The sequence below is a fragment of the Lemur catta genome, chromosome 19 (assembly GCF_020740605.2).
Source record: "Lemur catta isolate mLemCat1 chromosome 19, mLemCat1.pri, whole genome shotgun sequence".
In the NCBI taxonomy this organism is placed as follows: Eukaryota; Metazoa; Chordata; class Mammalia; order Primates; family Lemuridae; genus Lemur; species Lemur catta.
Window position 1 is genome coordinate 30,312,134 of NC_059146.1, and position 27,367 is coordinate 30,339,500.

General features: G+C 51.8%; 1 protein-coding gene and 1 non-coding gene across 3 annotated transcripts in view; both read right to left on the reverse strand.

The window, feature by feature from the left end:
- Positions 1 to 36: 36 nt before the first annotated feature.
- Positions 37 to 27,367, reverse strand: part of RYR1 (ryanodine receptor 1) — a 105,281-nt gene continuing 77,950 nt past the window's right edge. For both annotated transcript variants that reach the window (XM_045532097.1, XM_045532098.1), the window contains 18 exons: positions 26,154 to 26,341; positions 14,749 to 15,090; positions 12,205 to 13,026; positions 11,536 to 11,612; positions 10,902 to 11,046; positions 9,814 to 9,900; positions 8,465 to 8,716; positions 7,700 to 7,830; positions 5,416 to 5,458; positions 4,121 to 4,251; positions 3,962 to 4,022; positions 3,482 to 3,628; positions 3,094 to 3,228; positions 1,288 to 1,444; positions 830 to 894; positions 642 to 742; positions 414 to 465; positions 37 to 274 (listed from right to left, as the gene is read on the reverse strand). In XM_045532097.1, coding sequence (XP_045388053.1) covers positions 179 to 274; positions 414 to 465; positions 642 to 742; positions 830 to 894; positions 1,288 to 1,444; positions 3,094 to 3,228; positions 3,482 to 3,628; positions 3,962 to 4,022; positions 4,121 to 4,251; positions 5,416 to 5,458; positions 7,700 to 7,830; positions 8,465 to 8,716; positions 9,814 to 9,900; positions 10,902 to 11,046; positions 11,536 to 11,612; positions 12,205 to 13,026; positions 14,749 to 15,090; positions 26,154 to 26,341 — 3,032 coding nt within the window. In that variant the 3' untranslated portion in view covers positions 37 to 178. The remainder of the gene's footprint in view (positions 275 to 413; positions 466 to 641; positions 743 to 829; positions 895 to 1,287; positions 1,445 to 3,093; positions 3,229 to 3,481; positions 3,629 to 3,961; positions 4,023 to 4,120; positions 4,252 to 5,415; positions 5,459 to 7,699; positions 7,831 to 8,464; positions 8,717 to 9,813; positions 9,901 to 10,901; positions 11,047 to 11,535; positions 11,613 to 12,204; positions 13,027 to 14,748; positions 15,091 to 26,153; positions 26,342 to 27,367) is intronic.
- On the reverse strand, positions 21,185 to 21,307 carry LOC123624898. The gene has a single exon (XR_006730261.1). It is a non-coding gene; the product is annotated as a small nucleolar RNA SNORA5 (small nucleolar RNA).

The window sequence follows — 27,367 nt, forward strand, 5'->3', positions numbered from 1 at the left end:
ACTCCAAAATTTCAGCAACCCGACACAATGATGCCAGGGGTGTTGCACAGATTTTATTTCTCCAGTACAAGGTCACCTCTCCCCCAGCTGCCTTGGGGGGAGGTGCGTGGGGGGCTAAGGGACTTGCTTGTGAGAATAAGGCACTTGAGGTGGGGGTGGAGGGCCGGCTGGGGCTGTTTCAGCTAAGCTGGTCCTCATACTGCTTGCGGAAACAATCGCCAGCCGGGAAGAAATCCCAACATCTCTCTTGGTACATCTTCCAGACATAAGACTCCTAGGATTGGGGGATAGGGATTGGTCACGTCTTCAAACGCTTGGTATTGAAACGAGCTTTTTACTACCACCTGCTGATTGGCCTTATATTAAAGCTCTCCATGCCTCTGCCCACTGTCCTCCCATTAACGCCCCCTCACCTGACCCGTGTGTTCTGTCTCGTCCTTGTTGATCAAATACATCAGGAAAAACCTAAGAGTGGGAGGGCCGCAGGAGACAGGTCAGAACCACCCTTTCCTTCTGATTGGCTGGCTGGGGATCCACCCACATGGGTGCCACACCCCTTCCTCCCCGGGGCCACTGCCCCCGCCCTGGCTGTCGGCGGCCACACCCCCACCCTCCTGATTGGCTGGTGGGCCCGCGCTCACATGTAATTGGCCAGATTGTGCTCTTCTAGCGTGTGAGTCTCAAACCCATGTGGTGTCGTATCGAAGTAGTCGCTTCCGATTCCGCAGATGAAACACTTGGTCTGTGAATGGTGAGAGACATCCAAGTCGAGGCCCGTTTGACCCCCAGGGCCCCGTAATTCCTCTGGGTACCCCTAGACAGGACCCACCTCCATATCCTCCTTCACTTGCTCCTGTTGGTCTCTGAGCTCACCGAAAGCGTCGATGATCAGACCTGGGGTGACAGGATGGAGATCAGTGCCTGGCCCAGTTCAGATTCCTCCCTCCCTGGATACCTACCTCTGGGCCTTGCCTTCCAGCCCCATCTCTCTAATCTCACCCTGCTTCCTAAGAAGAATAATACCAGGCGTTTACTGAGCACTTACTTGAGCCAGACACAGCACGCATGAATCGACCTGGTCCTCATCATAACCCTATGAAGCTGGTACCATGAACACCCTCCTTTTGCAGATGGGGAAACTAAGGCCCATGGGGATGACCTGCCCAAGGTCTCACAGAATGGAGAGACAGAGCTGGGATCCAGGCAGACTGGATCCTGGGCCTGCACTCAGCCCTGGTGCTAGTCTGCCCCTGGGCACCCTCTCCCACCACTCCCACCAGCACTGACCCTGGATGATGGCCAGGAGGATGACGATGACAAAGAAGAAGAAAGTGATGTCGAAGACCACCCGGTAGAGCTCGTATTCATCGCCTGCTGGGTCCTCAATCTCGTCCCCGATGCCTCCGCCAGCCCGGACGCCCACGTACATGTGAAACAGGTAACACTGAGGAGCAGGGAACATATTGGTCACTCACGCAATCACTCAGTACTCACTGAGTACCAGCAGGGGCCCTGGGCGAGGCAGGGCTGGAGACATAACAACGAATCATGGTTGACCTCTGCTGAGGTCACAGGGTTTGCAGACAGCATCAGACAGCGACAGCCCAGAAATGGTCAGGGCTGTGACAGGGAGAGCACAGGCAGGATGGGGCCATGGCAGAGAGGTTGGGGGTTTAGAGGGGTCACTGTGAGATCAAGGACGAGCTTTGGAGGCCCAGTGGAGGCCTGTGACCCAGCCTCGGTGATCAGGCAAGGAAGGCTTCCTCGAAGAGGAGACACATGTGAACTGGAACTTAGAGATGGTGTCAGGTGAAAGGGTGGTGGGAGAATGTTCCGGGCAGAGAAAACCACATGCTACATCACCATTGGAGGGGGAGAAGAAATCTTGCTCCTGGGAGGAACTGAAAGAGGTTTAGTGGGGCTGGAAAACAGAGTTCCTGTGAGTGAGAGCAGGGAGAGAGATGAGGCTAGACATGGTCACAGGGTCCAGTGGACAGGGAGGGCTTCCTGTAGGAGGCAGCATTTAAATTGAAAGGTGAGGTATCAATGGAAAGGTGAGGTGTGTGTACAGGTTGGGCCTGGGGTTGGGGGCTGAGAGAACATCAGGTGCAAGGGGCTTGTGTTTGAATAAACACACGGCCTTAGAGGAACTGAAAGAGGACCAGGCAGCCAGAAAGTAAAAAGCAAGAGGGATTGTGGTTAGACTCATGCAGGGCCAGCTCCTCCCTGGCTTTGTAAGCCATGGTGGGGTGATTTAATTTTATCTACAGGGTACTGGGAAACCACAAGAAGGTTCTAAGAGTGGGGTGGGGGTGGGGGTGGAACATGGTCTACCTGGCACATGGGAAAGATTTTACACTTATGCTTTCTGTGTCCCCAGGATCTGAGAGAACTCAGTCATCTTGGGTAAGAGCTACGATCAGAGACTGTGATGGGACTAAGGCTGTGGATGGCAAGGCCGTGTCTGGTGGGGCCTCGAATGTCTGAGGAGCTGGACTTTGTCTTGAGAGCAGGGACTCATGGGGCCAGATCACAGGACACCTTCTGAGATAAACCCTTGAAACAATTCTTTCAGCTGTGGCCTGTGACTCTAGCAAGTTAAAATCAATTTGGGTTATGGCCGCCATTATTAGAATAAAAGAGAAAATAAAATATAAACATGTATTGCATGTTGATCCTGTGGGTGATATTTTTAATTACGGACAATAATGCTAGTAGCTAACATCTATGTAATCCTTAACCTGCGCCCGGCACCATGCTAAGTCTTTTAAGTGTGAGCGCCTGGGGAGCACTGTTTAGAAGTCGGAGCTATTATTACACCCATTTTTCAGGTAGGGCCCCCAAGGCATAGGAAGGAGGCTGAGGAGCCTACCCCAAGTCACATGGCTCCTAAGTGGCAGCAGTACTTTGCTTGAGAACTTTTCCATTTTAAAACCTCAAATAATATTGAAACAATGGCTAACATTTAAGGAGCAACTTATTATGTGCCTGGCAGTGTTCAAAGTACCTACGTGGGTCCATGAGTCGGGTACTATTATGAACCTCTTCACAGACAGGAAAACGCGGTGTCAGTACCTGCCGCAGAGCACTCACCGTCATCATGTCGTCACACTTCATGTCAGGCTCGTCCTCATCCTCGCTCTTGTTGTAGAACTTGCGGAAGAAGTTGAAGGCCACCACGGTGTATAGGTACACCACCACCGCCAGGAGGCCCACGGTCATCACCAGCTGGGGGCAGGCACGGGGTGGGTTAGCGCCACCCTCGGTTTGTCCCTCCCCCATGCCCGTTCCAGGTCCTCACCCCAGCTCAGCCCGTGTGGCCCTCAGCCCCCGGGCCTCACTGCCCTCACTGCCCCAGCTCGGCCCGCCTGGCCTTGCACCTGCCTGGCCCAGCTGCCCGGCCCAGACCCCTCCACCCCTGCCCACGTGGCCACGCTTGTCCCTACCCAGCCCACACCCCTCCGCTGGGTCCTCTCCACACCTGTTTCCCATTGTGGGTGACGGAGGACAGGATGGTGCGCAGAGTCTTGACCCCCATGGCAATGTCCAGGAGGTGGGCAGCGAAGAAGAAGTTGTTGTAGTGCCCCAGGAGGGACATCACCATGTACCAGCCCAGGTAGAGGAAAGACTGTGGACACAGAGGTCAGCAGTCAGGGCGCACGCAGGGACCATTCAGGAGGGCTGGGGATGCTCCGGGGTGGGGGCACCTCTGATTAGGGAGCACTGGGAGTGACGAGCTCTCTCGGTTACAGGCGTCCAGGGGCAAGTGGGGAGCCCACTGCAGAAGGAAGTCATCTGGGAATCCAAGAGCACTCAGGGGTCAAAGGATGTGCAGGCGGGCAGGGAGCCTGGGGCATCAGAGCTACTCGGGGGCTCAGGAGTCACCCTCTGGCCAGGGACACTGAGGGTGGAGTCCCCAACCCCCAATACCCCTCCCCTGCTGAGTCCCTCCCCTCCTCACGTTGTCTGTGAAGATGACCCCGAACTTCCAGATCTGGTACTTGACATCGATGGACATGAGCCTGTGTGGGGGCAGGGGTTGGGGGCAGGTGCCTGAGGGTCAGAGCCCGGCCACCTGCCCTGCCTGCCCCAGGCCTGGCCAGGGCCGCCCCCGGCTCACCAGGTCAGCAGCCCGGGCGGCGGGCTGGGCTTGCGCTCATTGTGCGCCGTGATCTCCAGCGTGGCCAGGTCCATGCCCAGCAGCTCTGCAATCCGCTCGCGCCCGTAGATGTCCCCGTGTTTGTCCAGGACCTGCACAGGAGAGCACAGGCTGTGCACACACGGCAGGGGTGGGGGAATGTGTGTCTCGGCCTGCGAGGGCTGTTTTCGGGACACTCCAAACTCTGTGTGAGAAACTGGGGGTGCATCTTTCTGGGGAGAAGGGCCAGAGCTTTCTTCAGATCCTCAGGGAGAGGGTCCAAACGTTATAACGGCCCAGCTGATTCATTAGCCAAATTAACTGGGATAATTATTTTTAGGTAGGCAAGCAAGGAATCCTAAATAATCGGGCCCCTGTCACCTATGAACTTAGCTTCTCTCTTCCGCCCCCTCACTCACTCTGTTCCAGCCGCATTGGCCTCCTCAAATATGCCAGGCACGTTCTGCCTCAGGGCCTTTGCACGGCTGCTCCCCCATCCCAGACTCTCTTCCCCAGATTTCCACGGGCTCACACCCTCGCCTCCTTGTTGATTGGCGTGCCCTTTCCTGGGTGCCCTGCACACAACAGCAGCCTCTCCCGGCCAACACACACATTCCCCACCCCCGCACCACGTCACTACAGCTCTGATCACCACCCGCACATTTCGAATGTGTTCCTCCTCTGTCCCTCCAGGCTGAATGTCAGAACCACTGTTTTGTTTACTGCTGGATCCTAAGTTCTTGAAATATTTCCTGGCACATGATAGGTACTCAATAAACATTTATCAACTGAACGAATGATGGTAACAGCCAACACTTATCTAGTGTTTTCCTATGTGCCAGATACCGCTCACGCAGCAGGTCATATAATCTTACAACCCTGTAGGGTTGGCCCTATTAGTGCCCCACTTTGAACATGAAGGGAACCGAGGCACAAAAGGGTTGACAAGCCAGGAGTGGAAAAGTGGGCATTTGGGGTGCAGAGTGTGTGCTTAACTGTGTGCTTCAGACAGCACCGCTGGCTGCTATTTACTGAGCATCCGCTGGGTGCCAGGCCCCCGCTAAGCACTTTCCATATCTCAGTCATTCACGACGGGGAAGCGTGGTCATCGTGTCCACTTCCCCATGGGGAAACGGAGGTGCTCCTTAGGGAGGCAAAGCCTCTCACCCAAGGTCACACACAAAGCAAGTGCTTGGCAGGGCTGCGATGGCCGGGTGGCAGGCAGCAAGGGACCCAGTCCAGGAGGCCCTTCCACCTCGGCATCCACGTCCTCTCACCTTGCGCTTGACAAACTTGTCCCAGTAGTTGCTGGGGAAAGACCTGCCAGGAGAGAGCGACCGTGAGATGTTAGGAAAAGAGGGGTCAGGACCCACCAGCCAGGCCAGGGTGGTTGGAAACCCCAGTGCTTCCCTCACAGGGGACTCTGCACAGGGGGCACCCTGCTGCCATCTTTGGTGGAGCCCAGGTAAGGCAGGGACTTGCATTCAGGGCCAGGTGTGCAAAAAGACACCAGAATCGCACTCCTGTGGGGGGGCTTTCGTGTGGTGACAGGCACGGAGGAGTCTAGGCCAACCGACCCTGTGCCAACTCCGGTGGAACAGCCTGATTTCTCCCACTGTTTTATTTCATTGCATTTGATGATGATTCTAGCCCTTTGTTTATCAGTTTTCTGAGTGATAAGTTATGCCCTGGCATCCTTCAAAGGTGGCCAATAAGTTGTTCTTTTTTTTTTTTTTTTTGGAGACCCTCTGCTGCCCAGGCTGGAATGCAGTGGCACTAACACAGTTCACTGCAGCTTCAAACTCCTGAGCTCAAGCGATCCTCCCATCTCAGTCTTCTGAGTAGCTGGGACTACAACCGCACGCCACACACCTGGCTCATTTTCTTTTTTTATTTTGTAAAGATGGGGTCTTGCCATGCTGTCCAGGCTGGTCACAAACTCCTGAACTCAAGGGATCCTCCTGCCTTGGCCTCTCAAAGTGCTGAGATTACAGGTGTAAGCCACTGCACCCAGCTGAGTTTTGTTTTTTGAGGGCCTGGAGTGAAGATGTGTTAGGAATTCATGGCACTTAGACCTATTTGAAGGGTTTCAATTCATTACACTTCCTGTCCTTATTGATGTTCATATTGTCCTGGCTTTGCCCAGTGGGAGCCCCATCTAGCTGGCTCCTGGTTCCTGTCAACATGTCACCATTCTTTACGGGGCACATCCTTGCTTTCTGACCCAAAAAGATAAACCAGGCTCATCGTGTACATCCCCTGCCCCAGCCATAAAAGCTACCATTTCTCTAAGGGGGTGGCTCCTTTTCACGGGACATGGTCGTTAGAAGTCAGGATCTTGAGCAGACACTTTTTTTTTTTTTTTTTGAGACAGAGTCTCGTTCTATTGCCCGGGCTAGAGTGAGTGCTGTGGCATCAGTCTAGCTCACAGCAACCTCAAACTCCTGGGCTCAAGCGATCCTTCTGCCTCAGTCTCCCGAGTAGCTGGGACTACAGGCATGCACCACCATGCCCGGCTAATTTTTCTATATATATTTTTAGCTGTCCGTATAATTTCTTTCTATGTTTAGTAGAGATGGGGTCTCGCTCTTGCTGAGGCTGGTCTCAAACTCCTGAGCTCAAACGATCCGCCTGCCTCGGCCTCCCAGAGTGCTAGGATTACAGGTGTGAGCCACCGCGCCCGGCCGAGCAGACACTATTTTAAACAGCGCTCCCTCCCTCCCTCCTTCTCTCCCCAACCCTCCACTAAGCACACGTACTTAAATGTGTGTAAGCTAAATGTGCCTTTGACAGTGACAATGAGTGTATGCTGTGCTTGGCGTGGCTTACCCCCCCTTCCTCCTCACACCCTCTCTAGTAGGCAGGACTCCATAATAAAATGACCTCCAGCTCTTGTCTAGGATTTACTGTGCTGCAGAAACTATGTTAACTCATTGAGTCATCACAAGATCCTGTGAGGGCAGGGCTATCATTCATCCCCACTCTACAGATGAGGAAACTAAGGCACAGAGAAGCTAAGTGACTTGACTGAGAATTCCCAGCTTGGATATGGCCAACCCAGAGTTTGAACTTGGCCTGGTGTTCTTATTCTAGAGCTGTCACCCTCTGACACTGCAGCCCCACTGTATCAACACGTGAAATGGGACTTGATCTGGGGGGAAATGGAGTAGGCCGGGGGTGCAGGTTGGGGGTCTACAGTCTCACCGCATCACCCTCACACACCCTCATTCCCTTCCTGGGTCCTGCTTAAAAACCAGGTGGTTTCTTACTTCCCACTCACGGCAGCTGGGTGAGGATCACACCCGGGGCACGAGTCAAAATGCAGGTTCCTGGGCTCCACCCCAGACTCAGTGAGCCAGAACCTCCAGGGCTGGGGCCCAGCAATCTCCATGTGTCACCAGACCCCATTCCGCACCCCCCACCACCACAGGTACTTTAATGCAGGGGAAATGTGTCTACTTGACGGAGAGGAAGACGAGGGCTTGGGGACAATGAGTCAGGGCCAGCAGGGACGGGAGCCCTTGGCCCCCTCCCCGCCCTGCAGTGGGGGCTGGGCCTTACGGAGTGTTGAGCACCAGTCGGTCCCACTGCCCCTTCACGTCGTCGTCCTCAGGCTGCTCCGTGATGTAGAGGCCATCAAACTCCAGCTTTCGGGCCAGCTCCTTCTCCCGCTTAAAGATCACCAGGGGCACCTAGATCGCGGAGAGCGGCGAAGGGCGGGTGTCAGACGCCTCGCGAGACCACAGACTCAGCAGAGCGGCAGGAACTCGCCCGTGAGACCCCACATTAGAAGAGGTTTCCCGGAATGATGAGGGCAGGAATGGGGAGACACGGGCAGAAGGGTCAGGACAGGGGCGGGGGTGGGCTGGGGGGGCGCGGAAGGGTCCAGGCCAAGACGGGAGAAAAACAGGGGAGTTGTGGAGCCCAGAAGTGGTGCCTGGTGCAGCCTGGGGCCTTCCGAGGGAGGGAAGTTTGAACTCAGGCCTTAAGAATGAGTAAAACAGAGGTAGGTGTAAGGGGGTGGAAGCAGGGCAAAGCATCGAAGGCAGAGGGAACATCACATGTAAAATTGTTAAGCCCAAAGAACTCTTGTTCTTCCATTTCAGTTCCCCAGCTATGACAAGTGACAGTTCCTGGTTTGAATATCATCCTTGCCGAAGTCCCTAATCCTGTAGCCAGTTCCCCGGTCCTTACCCCAGCTCCAGGACCCCCTGGCCTGACCACTGTGAGGGCCCCCAGCCCCAGCCCCGGGTCCTCTCCGCCAGTGCCCCACCTTTCCTCCCTCCTCCACAGGCCTCCGCCCTGGAGCCCAGGGTCATGGCCCACCTTGAGGCAGTTGTAGCCAATGATGCAGAGAAAGGCCACCAGCGTGTGGAGCAGGCTCAAGCACCGCAGGGCGGGCTCCATGTAGCCCGTGCTCTCCTCCAGGAAGTAGTACACCATGTTCTCATCCTCGTCACCCTCAGCCTCCTCACCGGCCCCTGAGCCCCAGCCAGAGCCGCCACCAGACCCTGCAGTTGACAGGTCCCCAGCGGCTGAGCCCTCCATATCATCTTCCCCTGGTGGAGAGTCTGAGACCTGAAGTGAGGACAGAGGTCCGTCAGGGCAGGGCCACGGCATCCTGGCTCCTGAGCTGCCATACCCAGAACCCACTAACAAAATTAACAGCCTCCATTCCTGACATTGGACAGGACCAGTCTTGGTGGGACTGTCAATCAAGATCGAGGGGCGGGTCCAGGACTCTAGGTAGCAAATCAGACTCTGTCCTGAGAATTTGCCCATTGAACCAGGTGACAGAGGACTGAAAACAGTTGATTCATCTGCATAATGGAGCCCTAAAGAGACTAACCACTAATATTAACACTAATCCTAAAATTAGTAATAGCTACCGTTTATATAGCACTTTCTATATGTCGGGTACTGTTGTAAGTGCTTTACATATGTCGATCTTCTCCATCCTCACAGCTCTATGAGGCAGACACTGTTACTGTCCCATTTTACAGATGAGGAAGTTGAGGAACAGAGAGGTTAAGTGTCCTGCCTAACATCACACAGCCAGTGAGTGGTGGAGGCAAGACTCTATGGCACAGAAGCCACACTCTGATCTTTTTTTGCTTTTGTTTTTTGTTTTTTTCTTAACCGAGTTCATGATGGGAACACACTCTGATCTTTAGTCTGCCTCTCTGTCCTGTTTTCTAGACCCCTGGCAAGACTCCGAGGGTCTATTGTTCTTTGGGAGGCCTGGTTCTTAGCCCTTTCCTTCCATTCTATGAGCTGCCCATTTCCTCCTCCCCACAAACTTCTCTTTAGTTTACGTGAAAGCAAAGATGCTTGACTGAATCAATGGGTCCTGCTGAGAGATGAGGGCCTGCACCCAGGGGAACAGGGCTGGCCCCTGGCAGAGCTGGACAGGGAATCCAGATCCCACTTCTAACTCCCACAGGCACTCAGGCGTCTGTCCCAGATAGACCCAGACACCCCCACTTATCCTATGCTGGGGTGGGGGGTGTCTCAAAATCCAGGTGTCCACCCTGAACCCTCCTAAGAACCCTGAGCACAACTTCTTGTCCCTTCACTGCAGGGCCCTGGGAACCTGCGGGGGGTGGGGAGGGCTGAGCCTCTCACCCCACAGCCTGGATAAGGGCCTGACCCTTCCAGCCCCCCATGATCAGCACCTTATAAAACAGCAAGATGAAATTGATGGCAAATGCCAAGAAGAGGGCGAGGAATCGCAGGGTGTAAAAGTTCCGGGAGAGGTAGTTCTGGGAGGAAGAGAAAAGGAGAAAGAGTTCACAGTCCAGCCTCTTCCCGGGAGAATCCATCCCATTATTGCCCACAAGCAAAACACCTGGTTTCTCAATATCTGATCCCACAACCTCCTATTTATTGAGTGCTTGCTGTATACCAAGACCTGGGCTAAGAGCTGTATATACATGAATGGTTTAATTTTCACCATAACCCTATGAAGCAGGTACTGCTGTTACACCCAATTTACAGATTAGGAAACTGAGGCTCTTGCTCAAGGTAACATAGTCAAGGAGAGGCAGACCCAGGATGTGAACACGGCAGTTGGACTCGAGTCCACACACCCGACCACTCTGCTGTGCTGCTTCCCATGTGAGGCTACCCTGTCTGCTCTACCCCAGGCGGGGACATCTTCCATCTCCCCCTTCCTCTTTTCTCTCCACCTCTGTCTTTCCCTCTATCCCTCATTCTTCCCACGAATCCTCACTGAACCACCTTCTGCTCCATGTGTTTCCTTCACCCTCTCCTATCAGGCTGGGCCTGGAGAGGAGACAGGACACATGGAACCCTGGGACCTGCCTCCCGAACGCCTGCCCTCCTTCCTGGCCCAGGTGAGATGAGCACTTCCCCAGGAACTCAGACCTCCACCCTGGCAGCTGGGGCTGGTGTGGGGGCTCAGACCCTAAAGGCTCAGAGCCAAGAAACAGGCTGTGGAGGAGGGCCAGAGCGGTGGCCTCAGTTGAACTTAGCTGTGGGTAGAGGGTGGAGGTGGGAAGCTCAGGCAGGTGGCCCCAGATGAGCAAAGGGGTATGGAGGTTGGAACAAGGACAGTGGGCATGGAGGGGGTGAGGAGCTAAGTGAGGGCCACCTGAACATGTCACCCTGTCCCCAGGTCTGAGGACATCTCTGCCCTGTCCCCAGCTGGTATTCGCCTTGGAGAAGAGCCTGAACAGGTGAGGCCAAGAACACAGTGGGAGGAGAGGTGGGTGGGACATGGGGGTCTCACTGGGAGCCTCACCAGGAACTTCACCCTCTGCACCTCCAGTTCTCCCCAGAACTCGCCCCCAGCTTCCTCCTTCTTCAGAGTGGGTGGAGGAGGTGCTTTCTTCTTAGGGGGCTCTGGTGGGGGCTCAGGGACTTCTTCCTTCTCCCCATTCTCGGCACTGTAGGGCAGGACACAGAGAGGGGTCAGGAGGTCATTCATTCATTCATTCATTCATTCAAAGCCATTCACTGGCCCAGGTCTGAATGGAGCTGGGGACACAGGGTGATGAGATGACCTCAGGCCCTCCCCTCATGAGGCTCCAATGGGAGAGACAGATAGTGACAATGACAGTGACAGCCCAGGGAGGTCAGGGGGTTGTGGGAACCTGGAGGAGACACCTCCTCAACTTAGGAGGGGCCAGGTGTCAGTGTCGGCTTCCTGGAGAGGAGCCCCGTGAGCAGAATGGAAAGGAGAGAAAGACTCAGAAGCTGGGGGAAGGTGCTCCTGGCGGCAAGAGCGGAGCACTGATTTCACGAGCCTCTCCTCTGTGCCTGAATCGGGGCTGGGTGGTGCTGGGGACACACGGTGGCCAGGACAGCCTCGGGCCCTGACCTCTACAGACTCCCAGTCCAGGGAGCTGGGCCCCTTGAGCCCCAAGGCCACTCACTCGGCTTTCTCGGGCTCTGGCTCAGGCTCTGGCTCTGGCTCGGGCTCCGGCGGCAACTCCTCCTCCTCGCCATCCCCCTGGGGGCAGGGCAAGCATCAGCGCTGACCTGCCTGCCCCTCCCTGCCTCCTCTTCTCTTCCCTCACCCTGGGCAATCTAAGTTCCACACTCCCCCACCAGAAGGCAGAGGATGATGATTCCCATTTTACAGAGGGGAAACTGAGGCCCAAAGCACTGCGCAGGGTCAGGCTGACTCCCAGTGGATCTCTTCTCCCCAGAGACTTCTCAGCATCGCCTTGACCCCCACACCGCACCACGGCACTCCCAGCGCCGGGGGCCTTTCCCCCGTGGGCTGCCTCATTCCCCATAACCACGTGTGTCTCCGAGGGTCTTCCCCAGTGCCCCTGACCCCGTCTTGGGTCTTTGTTCTCTCTTCCCTCTGATTTGGTCCCTGGGTCTCTTGCTCTCTTTGGTCCCCCAGGTGTCTCTCTCCCTGTCTGTCCCAGGAACTGCGAGTCTTTCTCCAGGTCTCCAGCTCTGGGCCCTTTCTCTGTGTGTCTCTCCATCTCGCTGTCCCTCTCTGAGGGTCCCTCTTGCCTTGCGCCTCTTCTGTGTGCGTCTCCACCCAGCCCCGTCTCTCCAGAACCCCCCGTGCCCGCCCGCCCTCTCACCCCCAGCTTCCTCTTGAAGATGGGGGAGCCCTCAGGCGTGGGCGGCTCCGCCGGCGTCGTGTCCCCCATGTCCCCAAGACCGCCAGCCCCTTCGGGCCGGAATGGGCCCCCGTCGGACACGGCCACAGCCCCGTCGGGGCCGCCCGGCCCGGCGTCGTGCACCGCCACCTCCTCGTCGTCCACGCCCTCCGCGGCGTCGCCTGCACCCTCGCCCGCACCCTCGCCGTCCGCGTCACCGCCGGGCCCAGCCGGCTGCTCGCCGTGCACCTCGTCGCCGGTGGGGTCGGGCATGCCCGCCAGGAGCTCGGTCACCGTCACCTTCTTGGCGCCCTCCACGAGACCGCCGCCGAAGAGCGAGCCCCAGAGCAGGCGCAGCGCGCCCTTCGCCGCCCCCGCGCCCGCGGCGCCCACGCACGTCACGGCCGCCCAGAGCAGCGCGGTGGCCGCGGTGGCCGCCTCCCGCGCGGTCAGCCGCCGCAGCCGTCGCACGCGCCGCCGCAGGCTGCGGTAGCTGAGGCGGCGCAGGGCCTGGCCCGCGGCCGCCACCGCGCGCGCTGTCATCCCCGCCGCCGCCGCCGCGCCCGCCGCGCCCTCCGGCCCCGCCGCGCCCTCCTCCGCGCCCTCGGCGCCCGCCTCGCCCGCGCCCGCGCCCGCGCCCTCGTCCTCGTCCGTCTCGGGCTCGCCCTCGGGCTCCGAGATCTGCGCGGCGATCTGCATCTCGAAGATGGTGTCCTCGCAGAAGCTCACGAACAGCTCCATCTTCTCGGACTCGCCGCCCTCGTTCACCACGTCGAAGATGAACTGGCGCTTCGACTCCTTCACCTGCGGCGCGGGGCGGAGGGGACAGGATGGGGACGCCGTCAGCAGGGGCTTGGGACAGCAGCGACCACAGCAGCGGCGTCTGCCAGTGTTCACCGTAGCAGGCGCTGTCCTGAACGCATTGTTGCTTTTATTATTAATGGCAAACCTGCAGAGCGCTCGCTGGAGGTGCTCTTGTAACTGCTTCAGTAAGGCCAGGCCCTGTACCAAGCAGGCACATTTAACTCATAAAATTCACTTAATCCTCACAACCACCCTAGGAAACGGAGGCTCAGACAGTTGCATGCCCAGGTGATGCAGATGAGAGGTAGCAGATGTAGGATTTGAACTCACAACAAGCTGTTTTTAGCTTCTTTGAGAGAAACCCCATAGTGATTGAAGGCAAAGGTTCTGCAGCCAGCTTGTTTAGATTCCAATTCCGTTTCTGCCACTAGGTAGCTGAGTGATTTTGATTTAACTGTCTGGGCCTCCATTTCCCCTTCTGTAAAATGGGGCACAATAGTAGGACCTATGTTATAGGGTTGGTGTGAGGATCAAACGACTTAGTCAATGTTGAGTGATTAGAACACCCTGGCACCTAATAAATGCCATAGAGTGTTTGCTATTATTATACTGCCCCGCCAGTGTTCCAGGCCCACATGGCGCCTGAGGAGCAGAGGGAAGCGGGAATGGGGAGGGGCGAGCAGGAGGAAGAGGGTGATCCGAGCAATAACACTAAGGGAAAGAGCCTGCACGTGGGGCGTTGGGAGGGGTGGGGTGGGGGAGGCCCGGGCTCCCATAGCCTGCACTTGGAGCAGGTGCGAAGGCCATGGTGAGCGGGGGCTTCCTGCAGATGCAGGGATGCACAGACATCCCGAGTGCAAGGATGGTGCGGCCACGTGAGGGCCAGGTGGGTGGTGAGTGTGCAGTGGTGCCCCAGGGGACACAGGTAAGTGTGCAAGACCTTTTTTTTTTTTTTTTTTGAGACAGAGTCTCACTTTGTTGCCCAGGCTAGAGTGAGTGCCGTGGCATCAGCCTAGCTCACAGCAACCTCAAACTCCTGGGCTTTAAGCGATCCTACTGCCTCAGCCTCCCGAGTAGCTGGGATTACAAGCATGCGCCACCATGCCCGGCTAATTTTTTCTATATATATTTTAGTTGGCCAGATAATTTATTTCTATTTTTAGTAGAGACGGGGTCTCGCTCAGGCTGGTCTTGAACTCCTGACCTCGAGCGATCCACCCGCCTCGGCCTCCCAGAGGGCTAGGATTACAGGCGTGAGCCACCGCGCCCGGCCTAGACCTTGAGGGTTCCTGCGGAGTATGTGGGGAGCACCAGGGACTGAGGGAGGGAGGGGGTAAGGAGGGCACGGCAGCACGGGGAGGGGGGGATGGCAGACGTGCATAACCATGCGAGGCTCAGAGTGCATTTGGGGGCACATGTGGTGACTGGTGAGGCGTGGGCCAGCATGCCAGGGCACCCCAGAGCCCCTGCCGGGTGTACATCCATGTGTGGGCCAAGTCTGCAAGCAGTGGCCATGGGTGAGCCAAGGACGTGCAAGGGCACAGTAGGGCCCATAAAATGTGCACCAAACGGTGGCCATGGGCTTGCCAGAGCGCTGCAAGACCTGCAGAGCAGATGTGCAAGGCACACACAGCCCCATGCGGGGTCCAAGCGTGCAAGGAGGAAGCACCCGCCTGCCCGAAGCCCCAGGAGGCGAGCAGGCCCGCGCACGGGTCCCCTGACCTGGGGCATCTCCCACTGGGCGCGGTTGGTCTCCGAGATCTCGAAGTAGATGCGCTCGATGCGGCGCGAGGAGCCCATGATCTCGATGCGGCCCAGGTAGGGCCGGAAGTACTCGAGGATGCTCTCGGCCAGCTCCAGGAAGTTGCGCAGGCGCGGGTCGTGCGGCACGTGCTCTGACAGGTTGGTCAGCAGCACCGCCACGTTGAAGCCGATTTCCCGGGCCGGCTCCTGGAAGCGGTTGGCGAACTCCTCGCAGTTGATCATCTCGTTCTCATCCGCTTCGGAGCACGAAAGCAGGAACTGGATTTCCGGACCGCTGAACTGCTTCTGGCTGTCCATGGCCTGGGGGTGGGCAGGGAGGTCAGTGGGGGGGTGGGGAGATTCAGTTCTCCCCTTGCACGTCTGCTCTTTCATACGCACGGAAAAGTCCAGAATCATATAACCAGCACCCAAGGCTAACACCCAGCAAGATGGCACAGGTAAGGTTGTACCAGCCATTAAAATCCTGAAATGTACACTTCAACAAAGCCAAGCCACTGTCCACTGTAAGATACACCCCATTTTCACAGATGGTAAGCTGTGAAAAATGTGCCCCCAACAACTGATGAAACTCAGCTCGTGTGATTGGTAGAAAGATGCTGCCCCAAGCTCTCCCAGTGCGACGCCGGAGTAGCTCTCCTCCAGGGTCTCATCACCCTCCCACCCACCTCCCCCTCACCCCCGCCTTTGATGGCACCCATGGTCTGACCCAGAGGCTCTCTTAGCCCTCTGGCTTCAGGGGGGCCCGTCCATCTGGGAGCAGGGAGGAGGACACGGTTGTAGCATTTATCTCTCTGGTTTCCTCCCCCTGCTGGAGTGTCCCTCACTCAAAGACCAGTCCCTGCAGCCCTGTCTGCGCGGCTCCTTCTGTCTCCAAGTTGGGTAACTTTTCTTCCCTCCAGACTAGCTCCCTAAGGTCGAGAGGTGGAAACAGCTCCCAGCATGGTTAATGCCAAAGGACTGCACAACCCCAGCACTGCCCAACCCCCGCCCACAGCTTTGTCACCACTCCCTTTATAAAACTCTCCTTGACTGATTCAGTTTGCATGTGCTGTGTTCTGCTGGGATCCCCACTAATAAATGCCACCACCTCAGCCACCATCCCCCTGCCCTCTCTCTATTTCAAACAACTAAATAATTGACACCTGGCAGAGTGGTGGCCTCTGAATTTGAACTGGGAACAACCACTCATCACCCAGAAGTAACAAAGGCTCATGGTGACATATTTCTTAATGCTATATTTTTAAAGATCTAAAACATTACAGGTATGGTTGGAGCCTTCTGTGTGCCCTGCCTTTGCCCCATTCCCCCACCCTCCCTGGAGGTGACCACCGTCCTGGAGTTGGTGTATAACCTTCCAAACATGCGACAATACTTCTGCTACCTATATCCAGTCACTGGCCTCGAAAAAGTATATAGTATTCTGTGCGTTCTTTTAAATTTAGAGAATTGCTGTTATAATCATGTAATTAAAACTTGCTTTTTTCGCTCTACTGTATGTTTGCAAGATCTATCTATGTTGAGATATACAAATGAATTCATTTTCACTGCTGTGTAGTATTCCCGTTCTATAAACATAACACTCTTCATCTCTTCTCCTGATGGTGGACATTTAGGTTGTTTCCCTTTTTCTTTTTCTACTTTACAGACAGCACTTTCATTGAACACTCTTGTGCTGATCTCCTATGCGATTTAAAAAAATTCTATTTTTTTAAAAAATTAGGGCACTTATCTCAGCATTGTCCTATGCACTTTTGCAAGAGGTTCTCTAGGACTGTTTTTCAAATGTTCTTGACTGCACTTGTAGTAAGAATGCATTTTACAATGTGATTAAAAAAAAAAAAGGTTTCATAACACAATTCTGACTTCTGCTGTGCAACACACTCTATAATGCTCTATTTTATTTTTAAAGATGCTGATCATGACTTACTAAATTAATGTCATGACCTCCAGATGGGTGGCAATATGCAGTGTGAGAAGCGTTGCTCTGGGGTATGAACAGAAGCATAATTTTCTGGCTCTAAAAAGTGCTTTGTAAAAAGCCAAGAACTTTGCAAAATGCTTTCTAAATGACTAACATGCTTTGCAAATCATGAAGGGCTCTAGAAACCACAGAGACATAATCACACAGGAACTCCTCACCTTCTACCCTCGCTCTACCGACCTCCCTCCCCCTGTATGATGAGCAGTGTGACACTGTCTCTCAAAAGACCACCCCTTCACAGGGGCCTGGGACCCTACCTCCTCCATTCGCTCCTGGACTCTGCTCTTGTGATTTGCTGATCTCTCTTTGTCATCATCCATTTGCCCATCCTCCCCCACCCCACTTTTCTTTTGTATCAAACTTGATTTATTAGAATGTACTTATTTCTTCACACTAGTAAATCAAAAACCAAGACTGAGATTATATATATATATATAAAAAGCAGTGCAATTATTGAACTTCATCTTCTGGACAAGAATGCCAAGTTAGTCTCTCTTCATAAAAAGCAACTACAATTTGAGGACATTTCATATTTGCCTCTTTGTGCCAGCACCAAACCTGCTGCATCTGAATCTTCCCGTCTCATAAGACACATTAATTCTCCACTGCTGTCCGTGGCACTGATTATTCTTTCAGGATCAAGACCTCTGGGAAAGCCTCTTTGTTTGTCAACAGCCACTCTTTTCTTCTTTGATTTGCTATCATCAGATTCACTGTCAGATAAAGATTTTCTTTTTGTACCATCTTTTTCTTTACTGGCTTTTTGAGAATTAAGAAATGCTTCCATTAATTCTGGACAATCCGTAGTTTCTTCAGGTTCCCAAGTATTGTGAGCCTCTGCAAACCCCTTCCCCTGCAGGAAATGCCCCACTTTCCCATTTACTACACGTCGGTCCAGTATTTTTTCCATCACAAATTCTTCAGGCTCCGCCTCTTCAACCTTTTTGCTCTTCCCAGTCCATTTCTTTCCCAGTTTTTCAAGGTAGTTTTATTGGAGGCCATTTTTTATTGCAGACTTAAAGAGCTATTTATTATTCACTGCCTTTGAGCTGCTCGCGGTCACAGGTCTACGGCATCTCTCCCTGCTTTTTCTTGAGACAGGGTCTTGCTCTGTCTTCTGGGCTAGAGTGCAGTGGTGCCATCATAGCTCACTGCAACCTCAAACTCCTGGACTCAAGTGATCCTCCTGCCTCAGCTTCCTGAGTAACTGGGACTAAAGGCACATGTCACCATGCCCAGCTAATTTTTCTATTTTTTTTTTCTGAGATGGGGTCTTGATCTTGCTCAGCCTGGTCTCAAACTCCTGGCCTCAAGTGATCCTCCTGCCTCAGCTTCCTGAATAACTGGGACTAAAGGCACATGTCACCACGCCCAGCTAATTTTTCTATTTTTTTTTTCTGAGATGGGGTCTTGATCTTGCTCAGGCTGGTCTCAAACTCCTGGCCTCAAGTGATCCTCCCACCTCGGCCTCCCAAAGTGCTAAGATTATAGGTATGAGCCACTGCACCCGGCCACATCCCCTTATTTTAAAATACGTTCTTCTCTGACTATTGTCAATTTCTTTTCCTGGGGTATACCACTCTTCCAGGCTTCTAATGGTTGGGGGGTGGCCCCAGGCTTGGGATTTTCACCCCCTTCCTGAGATATGTGTGTTCCCTAGAGACATCCCTGAGGCCCCAGACTCCGAATGCCATCCCACACCAGTGACTGTCAAGTCTACATCCCCAGCTCTGACTGTTCCCGAGAATCGAGACTCTTGCAGCTGTAGCCCTACCTGGAAACCATATGATACTTTTTAAATGTCTACCTCATTGTGGACATCTGCCCCCAAATGAAAATGGCCCAAACTGAACTTTTGATTTCAAAACCTCTCCTCCCACAGTCTTACCCATCTCAGGATTAGCGATGCCACCCACCCAGGGGCTTCAGCTAAAATCTTTGAGTCATCCTTGATTCTTCTGTCACCACCCCACACCTGACCCAGCAGTAAGTCTGTCAGCTCTGCTTTCAAGACAGATCCAGGCCCACCCACTTCTGCCCCACCATGGCCCCAACCCTAGTCCTGTCCTCCACTGTCTCCCACCTGGACCGTCACAGCAGCCACCTCCCTGCCCCCCTGCTGTCCCCACACACGGGGGAGGAACCCGTAAACACCTACTTCAGGTCACAGCCCTCCCCTGTGCAGAATCCTCCCTCCCTTCCACCTCATTTGGGTTAAAAGTCAAAGTTCTTCCTGCAGCCAACCAGGCTCTGTATGTCTGTCTCTGTCACCTCTCAGACTTCCTTTCCCCCATCCTCAACCTCCCTCTCCAGCTGGCCTCCTTTCCATCCCTCTTGTGCCCATTGTTCAGCAGTTGCACTTGCTTTTGCCTGGGACACGGCAAGCCCCCCTTCATAGGGTACCTTTCAACTCTCAGCCTCAATGTCCCTTCCTCCAAAAGGCCTTCCTCAACCAGCCCACTTCCAGGGCTCACTCCTCCCTGCTCACTCGCACGCCACCCTGCTCGTTTCCTTAAGACCACAGACTGTAACCTGCAATTACTTCATTTATTTGGTTATTTCCATCTGTCTCTACCCACCGGCCTGTCAGCTGTGAGGGTCTCTGTTTTGTTGACTGCTGCACCTTCAGGTCTAGGGGAGTGCCTGACACACAGTAGGTGCTCATACACCTTTGTCCAAGAATGAAACATCTTGAAAACCGAGAAGAGTTTTGAACTTTGTTATACTTTTTGAAAATTAAGAGATCCTTTAAAAAAAAAAAAAAACAACAAAATCCTGAACATGCCTTTTCCTTTTAAACCATAAAGGAACTGAAAAGCATGGTGTAAAATACAAAGATTGTTTGGAAACCATATGATGCTTTGTAAATATTCAAACATTTAGAAGCGAGAATATCCCTAGCACTCTGGGAGGCCGAGGCGGGTGGATCGCTCGAGCTCAGGAGTCCGAGAGCAGCCTGAGCAAGAGTGAGACCCCGTCTCTACTAATAATAGAAAGAAAGTAGCTGGACAGCTAAAAATATATAGAAAAAATTAGCCAGGCATGGTGGCACACACCTGTAGTCCCAGCTACTCGGGAGGCTGAGGCAGGAGGATCACTTAAGCCCAGGAGTCTGAGGTTGCTGTGAGCTAGGCTGATGCCACGGCACTCACTCTAGCCTGGGCAACAGAGTGAGACTCTGTCTCAAAAAAAAAAAAAAAGAAATGAGAATATCACCACTTTGCAATCTCTAATGAACTAATGCGTCTGGGCATTGAATGGCAACAGCTGCTGACATCACAGAAAGAGAGATGACCTCCTAGGATGTGCCCCTTCATGGATTTACAGAGCACCACATAGGAAAATTCTGGCCAAAAATCTCCACACACCCAAAACCTGAGTCTGATGGAACTTCTAGATCTGAGTTCCAGTTGATAGGAAACATAGGGGACAGAGGAACACATGAAGTGACACAAGGATGCACCAGCCAGATTTAGACTGTGGGAAACTCTACAGCTAGGACAGCACTATCCAATGATAGACTTAGTGAGAAAAAAGAATAGAAAATATCTAATTAATAATTTTTTATATTGATTACATGTTGAAATAATATTTTTGATGTACAAGTTTCCTCTTACTTTTTTTTAAAAACGTTACTAGAATGTATACAGGTTGCTCATATTGTGTTTCTGTTGGGCAGTGCAGCTCTGCAACCTGGGTCTTCAGTAGATAAATTGCAAGAAAAAAAGTGATGCGGCCGGGCGCGGTGGCTCACGCCTGTAATCCTAGCACTCTGGGAGGCCGAGGCGGGTGGATCACTCGAGGTCAGGAGTTCAAGACCAGCCTGAGCGAGACCCCGTCTCTACTAAAAACAGAAAGAAATTATCTGGACAACTAAAAATATATATATAGAAAAAAATTAGCCGGGCATGGTGGCGCATGCCTGTAGTCCCAGCTACTCGGGAGGCTGAGGCAGTAGGATCGCTTAAGCCCAGGGGTTTGAGGTTGCTGTGAGCTAGGCTGACACCACGGCACTCACTCTAGCCAGGGCAACAAAGCGACACTCTGTCTCAAAAAAAAAAAAAGAAAAGAAAAAAAGTGATGGAGGGGAAGTGATAGATTAAAGGAGATTTAGAGAAACATAAGCTAATTGCAAAGAGTGGGCCTTGTTTGGATCATGGTTCAAAGAAACTGCGAAAATCATATATAATAGTTATGAGATTTGGAAATTTGAACACTGACTAAATAGGTGATAATTTAAAGAATTGTGGGTACTTTTTGTTTTACTTTTATTGTTTTATTGTTTTTTGTGTTTTTGGTTAGAAGTGATAATGACATTGTGGTTTGTTTTTTATTTTTTGTTTTTGTTTTTTTTTTTTGTGAGATGGGGTCTGACTCTTTTTTTTTTTCATTTTTTTTTTTATTTTTTTTTCACAATGTCCACAGCCAAACTTATGCCGAGGTCCCAGGTGCAGGGGACCCAGGGCCCATGAGCTACGGAGCTTGCTGTGGCAGTCATGTGGGCCAGCCCCAGGGTCTGACTCTTTCACCCAGGCTAGAGTGCAGTGGCCCAATGTAAACTCAGACTCCTGGGCTCAAGCAATCCTTCTGCCTCAGCCTCCCGAGTAGCTGGGAGTATAGGCGTGTGCCACCATGCCTGGCTAATGTTTCTATTTTTTGTAGAGATGAGGTCTTGCTCTTGCTCAGGCTGGTCTCAAACTCCTGAGCTCAAGCCATCCTCCCACCTCAGCCTCTCAGAGTGCTAGGATTTCAGCCGTGAACCACCGTGCCCAGCTAACATCGTGGTTTTTCAAATAAAAGGAAAGCCTTTTGAGACCACACATATTTTATGGTACCATTTATATGAAGTGTCCAGAATAGGCAAATCTATAGAGACAGAAAATAGATTAGTGGTTCCCAGGGGCTGGGCTGGGGGAAATGGGAAATGCTAAAGAGTATGGGGTTTCTTTTTTGGGGTGATTAAAATGTTCTAAAATTGGATTGTAGTGATGGTTGCACAATTCTGTGAATACGTTAAAAACAATTGAATGGTACATTTTAAATGGGTAAATTTTATGGTATGTAAATGATATCTCAATAAAGATCCTTTAAAAAGGAAGTCTTTTAATTAAGAGATACATAGAAAAATATTTGCCGATAGGAAAAAAATAAAGAAAAACTCAAGACGGTTTAGTAAACAAGAATAAATTAGTAGCCTAAAATAAGGTTTCCATCACCAGAAAGGTGATTGAAACTGTAGTAGATGTTTTGAAATCTGCAAAGTACTTCACCAGTGGAGATGTGCTTTGTGAACTGTCAAGAACTCTGTCAACCATGAATAACTTGGGAAACCAAAAAACAATGCTATATTTTAAATGCAGATTTACATATGAATAGAAATGCAGATAAAACATCTGGAGAGATGTACACCAAATGAATAACAGTAGCAGCCTTTGGAGAGGTAGGATGAGAACAGGATTGGGGATGGGGACCAAAGGTGACCTCAACCATAACTATAAGTTCTGAGGTTTTTTTTTTTTACAAGAGGAATGTATTCCTGTTTAGTTAAAAATTTTAAAACTATTCAAAGTTATTTTCTACATAAAAATAAGGTATTCTGCATGGTCAAATAGCATCATAAAAACATCAAAAGACAAATGGTGAACTAGGAAAAATAGATGCAACTCTTAGCACTAATAAAGTTCTGATCAGCCTAATATGTAAAGAGCTCCTAGAAATCAAGAAGAAAAATGCCAACATCCCAATAGAAAAAACCCAACGATATGGTCAGTTCACAGAAAAGATGCTTAACTGACCTCATAATAGGATAAATGCAAATTAAAACTGCACTGCAGGCAGGGTGCAATGGCTCACGCCTGTAATCCTAGCACTTTGGGAGGTGGAGACAGGAGCATGGCTTGGGCCCAGGAGTTCAAGACCAGCCTGAGCAAAATCAAGACCTCATCTCTACAAAAAAATGGAAAAATTATCTGGGTGTGGTGACACATGTCTGTAGTCCCAGCTACTCAGGAGGCTGAGGCAGAAGGATTGCTTGAGCCCAGGAGTTTGAGGTTGCTGTGAGCTATGAAGACACCACTACACTCTAGCCCAGAAGACAGAGCAAGACCTTGTCTCAAAAAAACAAAAACACAAAAACAAAAAACCCAAAAAAACCCTGCATAGCAATACCATTTTTCATCTATCAGATTGGCAAAAATCCAAAGATTTGACACTGTGGTGTGGTGGCGCGGCTGTGGCAAAACAGATACACTCACATGATATTAATGAAAGGGAAAAATGGAGGGCAATATCTGCCCAAATGACAAATGCATCTACCCTTTAACCCAGCAATCCCACTTCTGGACATTCATCCTCTGATAGAAACCACACGTACGGAATGTTGTATGTATAAGGGGAATTGTTATAGCCAGCATTGCTAGTGGTCCATATACAGCCTTCTTCAACACACTTTCTTTCATCTGCTAAAACTCTGCAGTAATAGATACACAAATACAAAACGTCTGTGCTATAAATGGCACCCTTGTGCAGTGTGGAACTTGCACAACTATCCATGGCAGCCCTGACTGTAGCATGGGTTGTAACAGTAGAACACTGGGGACAAAGCAAATGTCTGCCAACAGGGAATAGACAAACAAACCATAATATACACACTAAGTAGAATATTGGGCACCTGTAAAAAAGAATGAGGAAGTTCACTGTATCTCTGGAATATATTGTTAAATAATAGAGACCAGTCATATAGTGCCCTATTATGTATGAAAGGAAGAAAGTGAGAATATCTGTTTATATTTGCATTAACAGATGCTGGAAGGATACAAAAGAAATGCATCGAAGGGTGTCCAGCGGCAGGGATGAAGGAAGGGTAGAATGGGAAGGGGTGAGGATGAGACTTCTCACTTCCTACCTTGTTATATTTTGGTTTTCAAAATCACACGAATGGGTTGTGCATTCAAAAAATAAAACAAATGCATTTTGTTCAAGTTATAGATGGCAACTTTGTGAAACCAGATGTTGAGTTATAAAATGTCACATACGTCACATTAGACCTTGTGATCTGTGAAGCCCCGAAGAGGCAGGAGGGATCCTTACACATTTCAAGCCGTGAGTGATGCGAATTTAGCTCCTGCAAGGTGCTTTCTGCTTCCCTTGCCGCCCTCCCCAGACGCCCCCTACACCCGCCAGTCTCCAGAATAGGGCGGAGACTTGCATGCAGGGCCTGGCACTCAGGAAATGCTCACTGTTTGTTCGACTAGATCAACAGATGAATCTGGTGTGTTCTGGGGCCAGACTGCCTGAGTTCTAATTCCAGCTTTGTCACTTATGTTGGGTGACCTTGAGCAGGCTCAGTTTCACCTCCCTGTGCCTCAGTTTCCCTATCATAGGGCTGCTGTAAGGGGTAAATGGGCTCATTCATTTATACACAGGACCTGGCACAGACTGAGAATCTGTCTTCTTCAAGCAGATGGAGGGCTCAGACACAGTGACATTTGGGAGGCTAGGAGGGACTGGCTGGAGAGGCGGGGGTCCCGAGACAGTGAGGCACGGGCTCAGGGAGGCAGGCATTGGCCCTCAGGGCAGGGCAAGGGGAGGAAAGGGCCGGCTGTGGCAAATGTTGCCAAGATGACAAGTCACAAGGAAGAGTCAGGGGCAAAGAGGTCACCGATTATCTTGCTTGGAGTAGTTTCAGAGGAGTAGCAGAGACAGAAGCCAGCAAGCTCTGAATCAGGGAAGGCGTGGGAGGTGACAGAGGAGTGATCAAGGGCAGATGGCACTTGAGAGGCGTGGCTGGGAAGCAGATGCTGATGCAGGAGGCTCCCGAGGGCGACTGGGAGGTATGAGGCCCCTCACTTGTCACCCAGGGGACCCTGAGCTTGCTCAAATGCTGATGGCCAGTGACAATGGCAACCCATGGAATAAAATAAGAAACCGCAAGTCCACATGATATACGTAAATGGACAAAGGAGTCAATACATAGGGAAGAAGGAAAAACTCCTCCTTACAGTCGAATCGTGCCTGGCGAAGGGCAACCGTATTAGAAAACCACGCTTTGTCAACTGCCTTAGTAACAATGGTTTCAGGTAAGAATCACTGGTGGGTGCCAACCTAGAGAGTGAACAGACATTTACACAGTCTCCAAGTGTGTCCTCGCGAGATACTTACTGGTTCCAAAGGGAATAATAGCACCTTCCCAGTGGAGACCCTGGTGACGCCACCGTAACCAAGTCATCCACGTTAACTTCAACAGGAACGGGAAGAAACGACATCGTGCACTTCCCGATGTGGTGCAACAAAGATACGTCGCTTCTCTGACACTCCTGCCAAAGACCTGTGACCCAAATCTAATCATAAGGAAAACCGAGACAAACCCACACCAAGGGACATCCCACAAAATACCCAAATGCAATCCCTGGTCCCGAGCTGGGTCCTTGACAAAGAAAAAAATTTCTTCAACAAGCAAAAATCGAACAAGGATTAGATAGCAGCATCGCATGAGTGTTAATTTCTTGATTTGCGTAATTTTTCTGTGTTTGTGGAAGAGAATGAACCTGTTCTCAGGAAATACACCCCGAAGTATTCAGACGTAAAGGAAAATCATGACAGCGCAACTGGCAAAGTTAACATTTGGGCAACTTGGGCAAAGGGTATTCAGACATCCTATGTGCTATTCTTGCAACTTCTCCATAAAACTGAAGTTATTTCAAAATAAGAAGTTAACAAAACGGCGATGGAAAAGATCTGGCAGTAATAATAGTAGCTAGCATCTCTCGAGCGCTCACTATCTCCCAGGTACCGTCCACACACTGCCTATCTCACAGCAGTGCCGTGCAATAGTTCATGCTATTATCCCATCCCCATTTGACAGGGAGGAACTTGACGCTCAGACAGTGACTCGGCCAGGGCTACATAAGGAGCGATGGCAGAGCTGGGATGGGAGAGGTGGGCAGGGTAAAGCTGGTTCCAGCACTTTCCTCCTGACAGCCTCACGATTCATACCCGTCCTGGCCCAGTGAGTGACCACCTGCCTCCCCGATTAGACTATCACCCCATGAAAGTGGGGTCTGTGTCTGTCTTGGTCATTGCTGGGCCCACGACAGACCCAGCACAGAGAAGAAAGCTAGTCAATGTTTACTAACGGAATAACTGACCCCTATTCATAATGATGATCGTGTCTTAATAAATAGAATGGCAATAATGGTTCTCATTAGTGTGAATGCATTTCATCCTCAAAACAATCCCAAGGACTGTTTTATCCCCATTTTACAGATAAAGAGAGAGAGGCTCAGAGAGGAATCTCTTGCCCAAGGCTGGCAGGCAGGAAGGGCACGGCTGGCACTCGGCGGCCCCACCGGCATCCTGGGCCCAACCCCAGTCCAGCACGCACCTTCTGGAAGTCCTTCTTGGAGATGAGCCCGCGGGGATCAGTGACATAGTCCTGGAAGGCCTCGGAGCCCACGATGTCTTTGAGTTTCAGGAACATGTCGAAGAACTTGAGGATCATCTCCACATTGGATGAGGATTCCACGAGCATGTCCACCATCTGCCGGGCGATCATGCCGTTCACCACGTTCCCTGAAGGCAGTCCCGGGTCAGTGCGGCCGGCAGACCCTCCTCTCTGGAGCCCCACCAGCTTCCCTCTCTTGCCAGATCAGGAGCCACCAGCTCCCCGGCCAGCCCAAGCCTCCCCTCAGAGGGTCCCTTCCTGATCTGCGTCAGCATCCCTTGTGAACCTGGCTGACCCTGCCTTCGTGCACCTCCCCTGCTCGCTGGGGGAAACCATCAACAAAGGCAACGATGACATATGACAGTAGGCACCAGATGCCATGCCAAGTGCTGCCTTGGCATGATCTCATGACAACCTTGTAAGGGAACTGTGTTACTATCCATTTTTACAGAGATTCAGAGGAGGTCACACACTCAAGGTTACATAACCAGTAAGGGAGGGGGAGGATTTGAACCCAGAGCTTCATGACCTCTGCTTACACACCTAAAACTTCTGCTAGTCTACAGGGGTCAATAGGTCCACAGAAGCCACTGGAAATACAGCAGGGAGAGGTGAAGACTGGGGCAAACTGGGATCCCACATGCCCTCTAAAGGCAATGGCCAAAGCTTGGCTACAGCATATTTTTGTATTTAAAAAAAAAATTTTTTTTTGAGAAGGGTGTCGCTGTATCACCCAGGCTGGAGTACAGCGGTGCGATCACAGCTCATGGCAACCTCCAACTTCTGGGCCCCAGTGATCCTCCTGGACTATAGGCACATGCCACCATGCCCAGCTAATTTTTTTATGCTTTGTAGAGACAGGGTCTCACTATGTTGCCCAGGCTTGTCTCCTGGCCTCAGGTGATCCTCCTGCCTCAACCTCCCGAAGTGCTAGGATTACATGCATGAGCCACTGCACTCATGAAATTATATTAAATTTTAATATAATTTCAAATTTACATAAAAGCTGCAAGAATAGTGTTAGGGACCTTCCTCTATTCCAGATTCACTGATTGTTTATATTTTGCTACACTTGTTTTAAAATTCTCTTTCTGTATGGATTTTTTTTTCTGAACTATTTGAGGGTAAGTTGCAGACATGAGGCCCCTTTACCC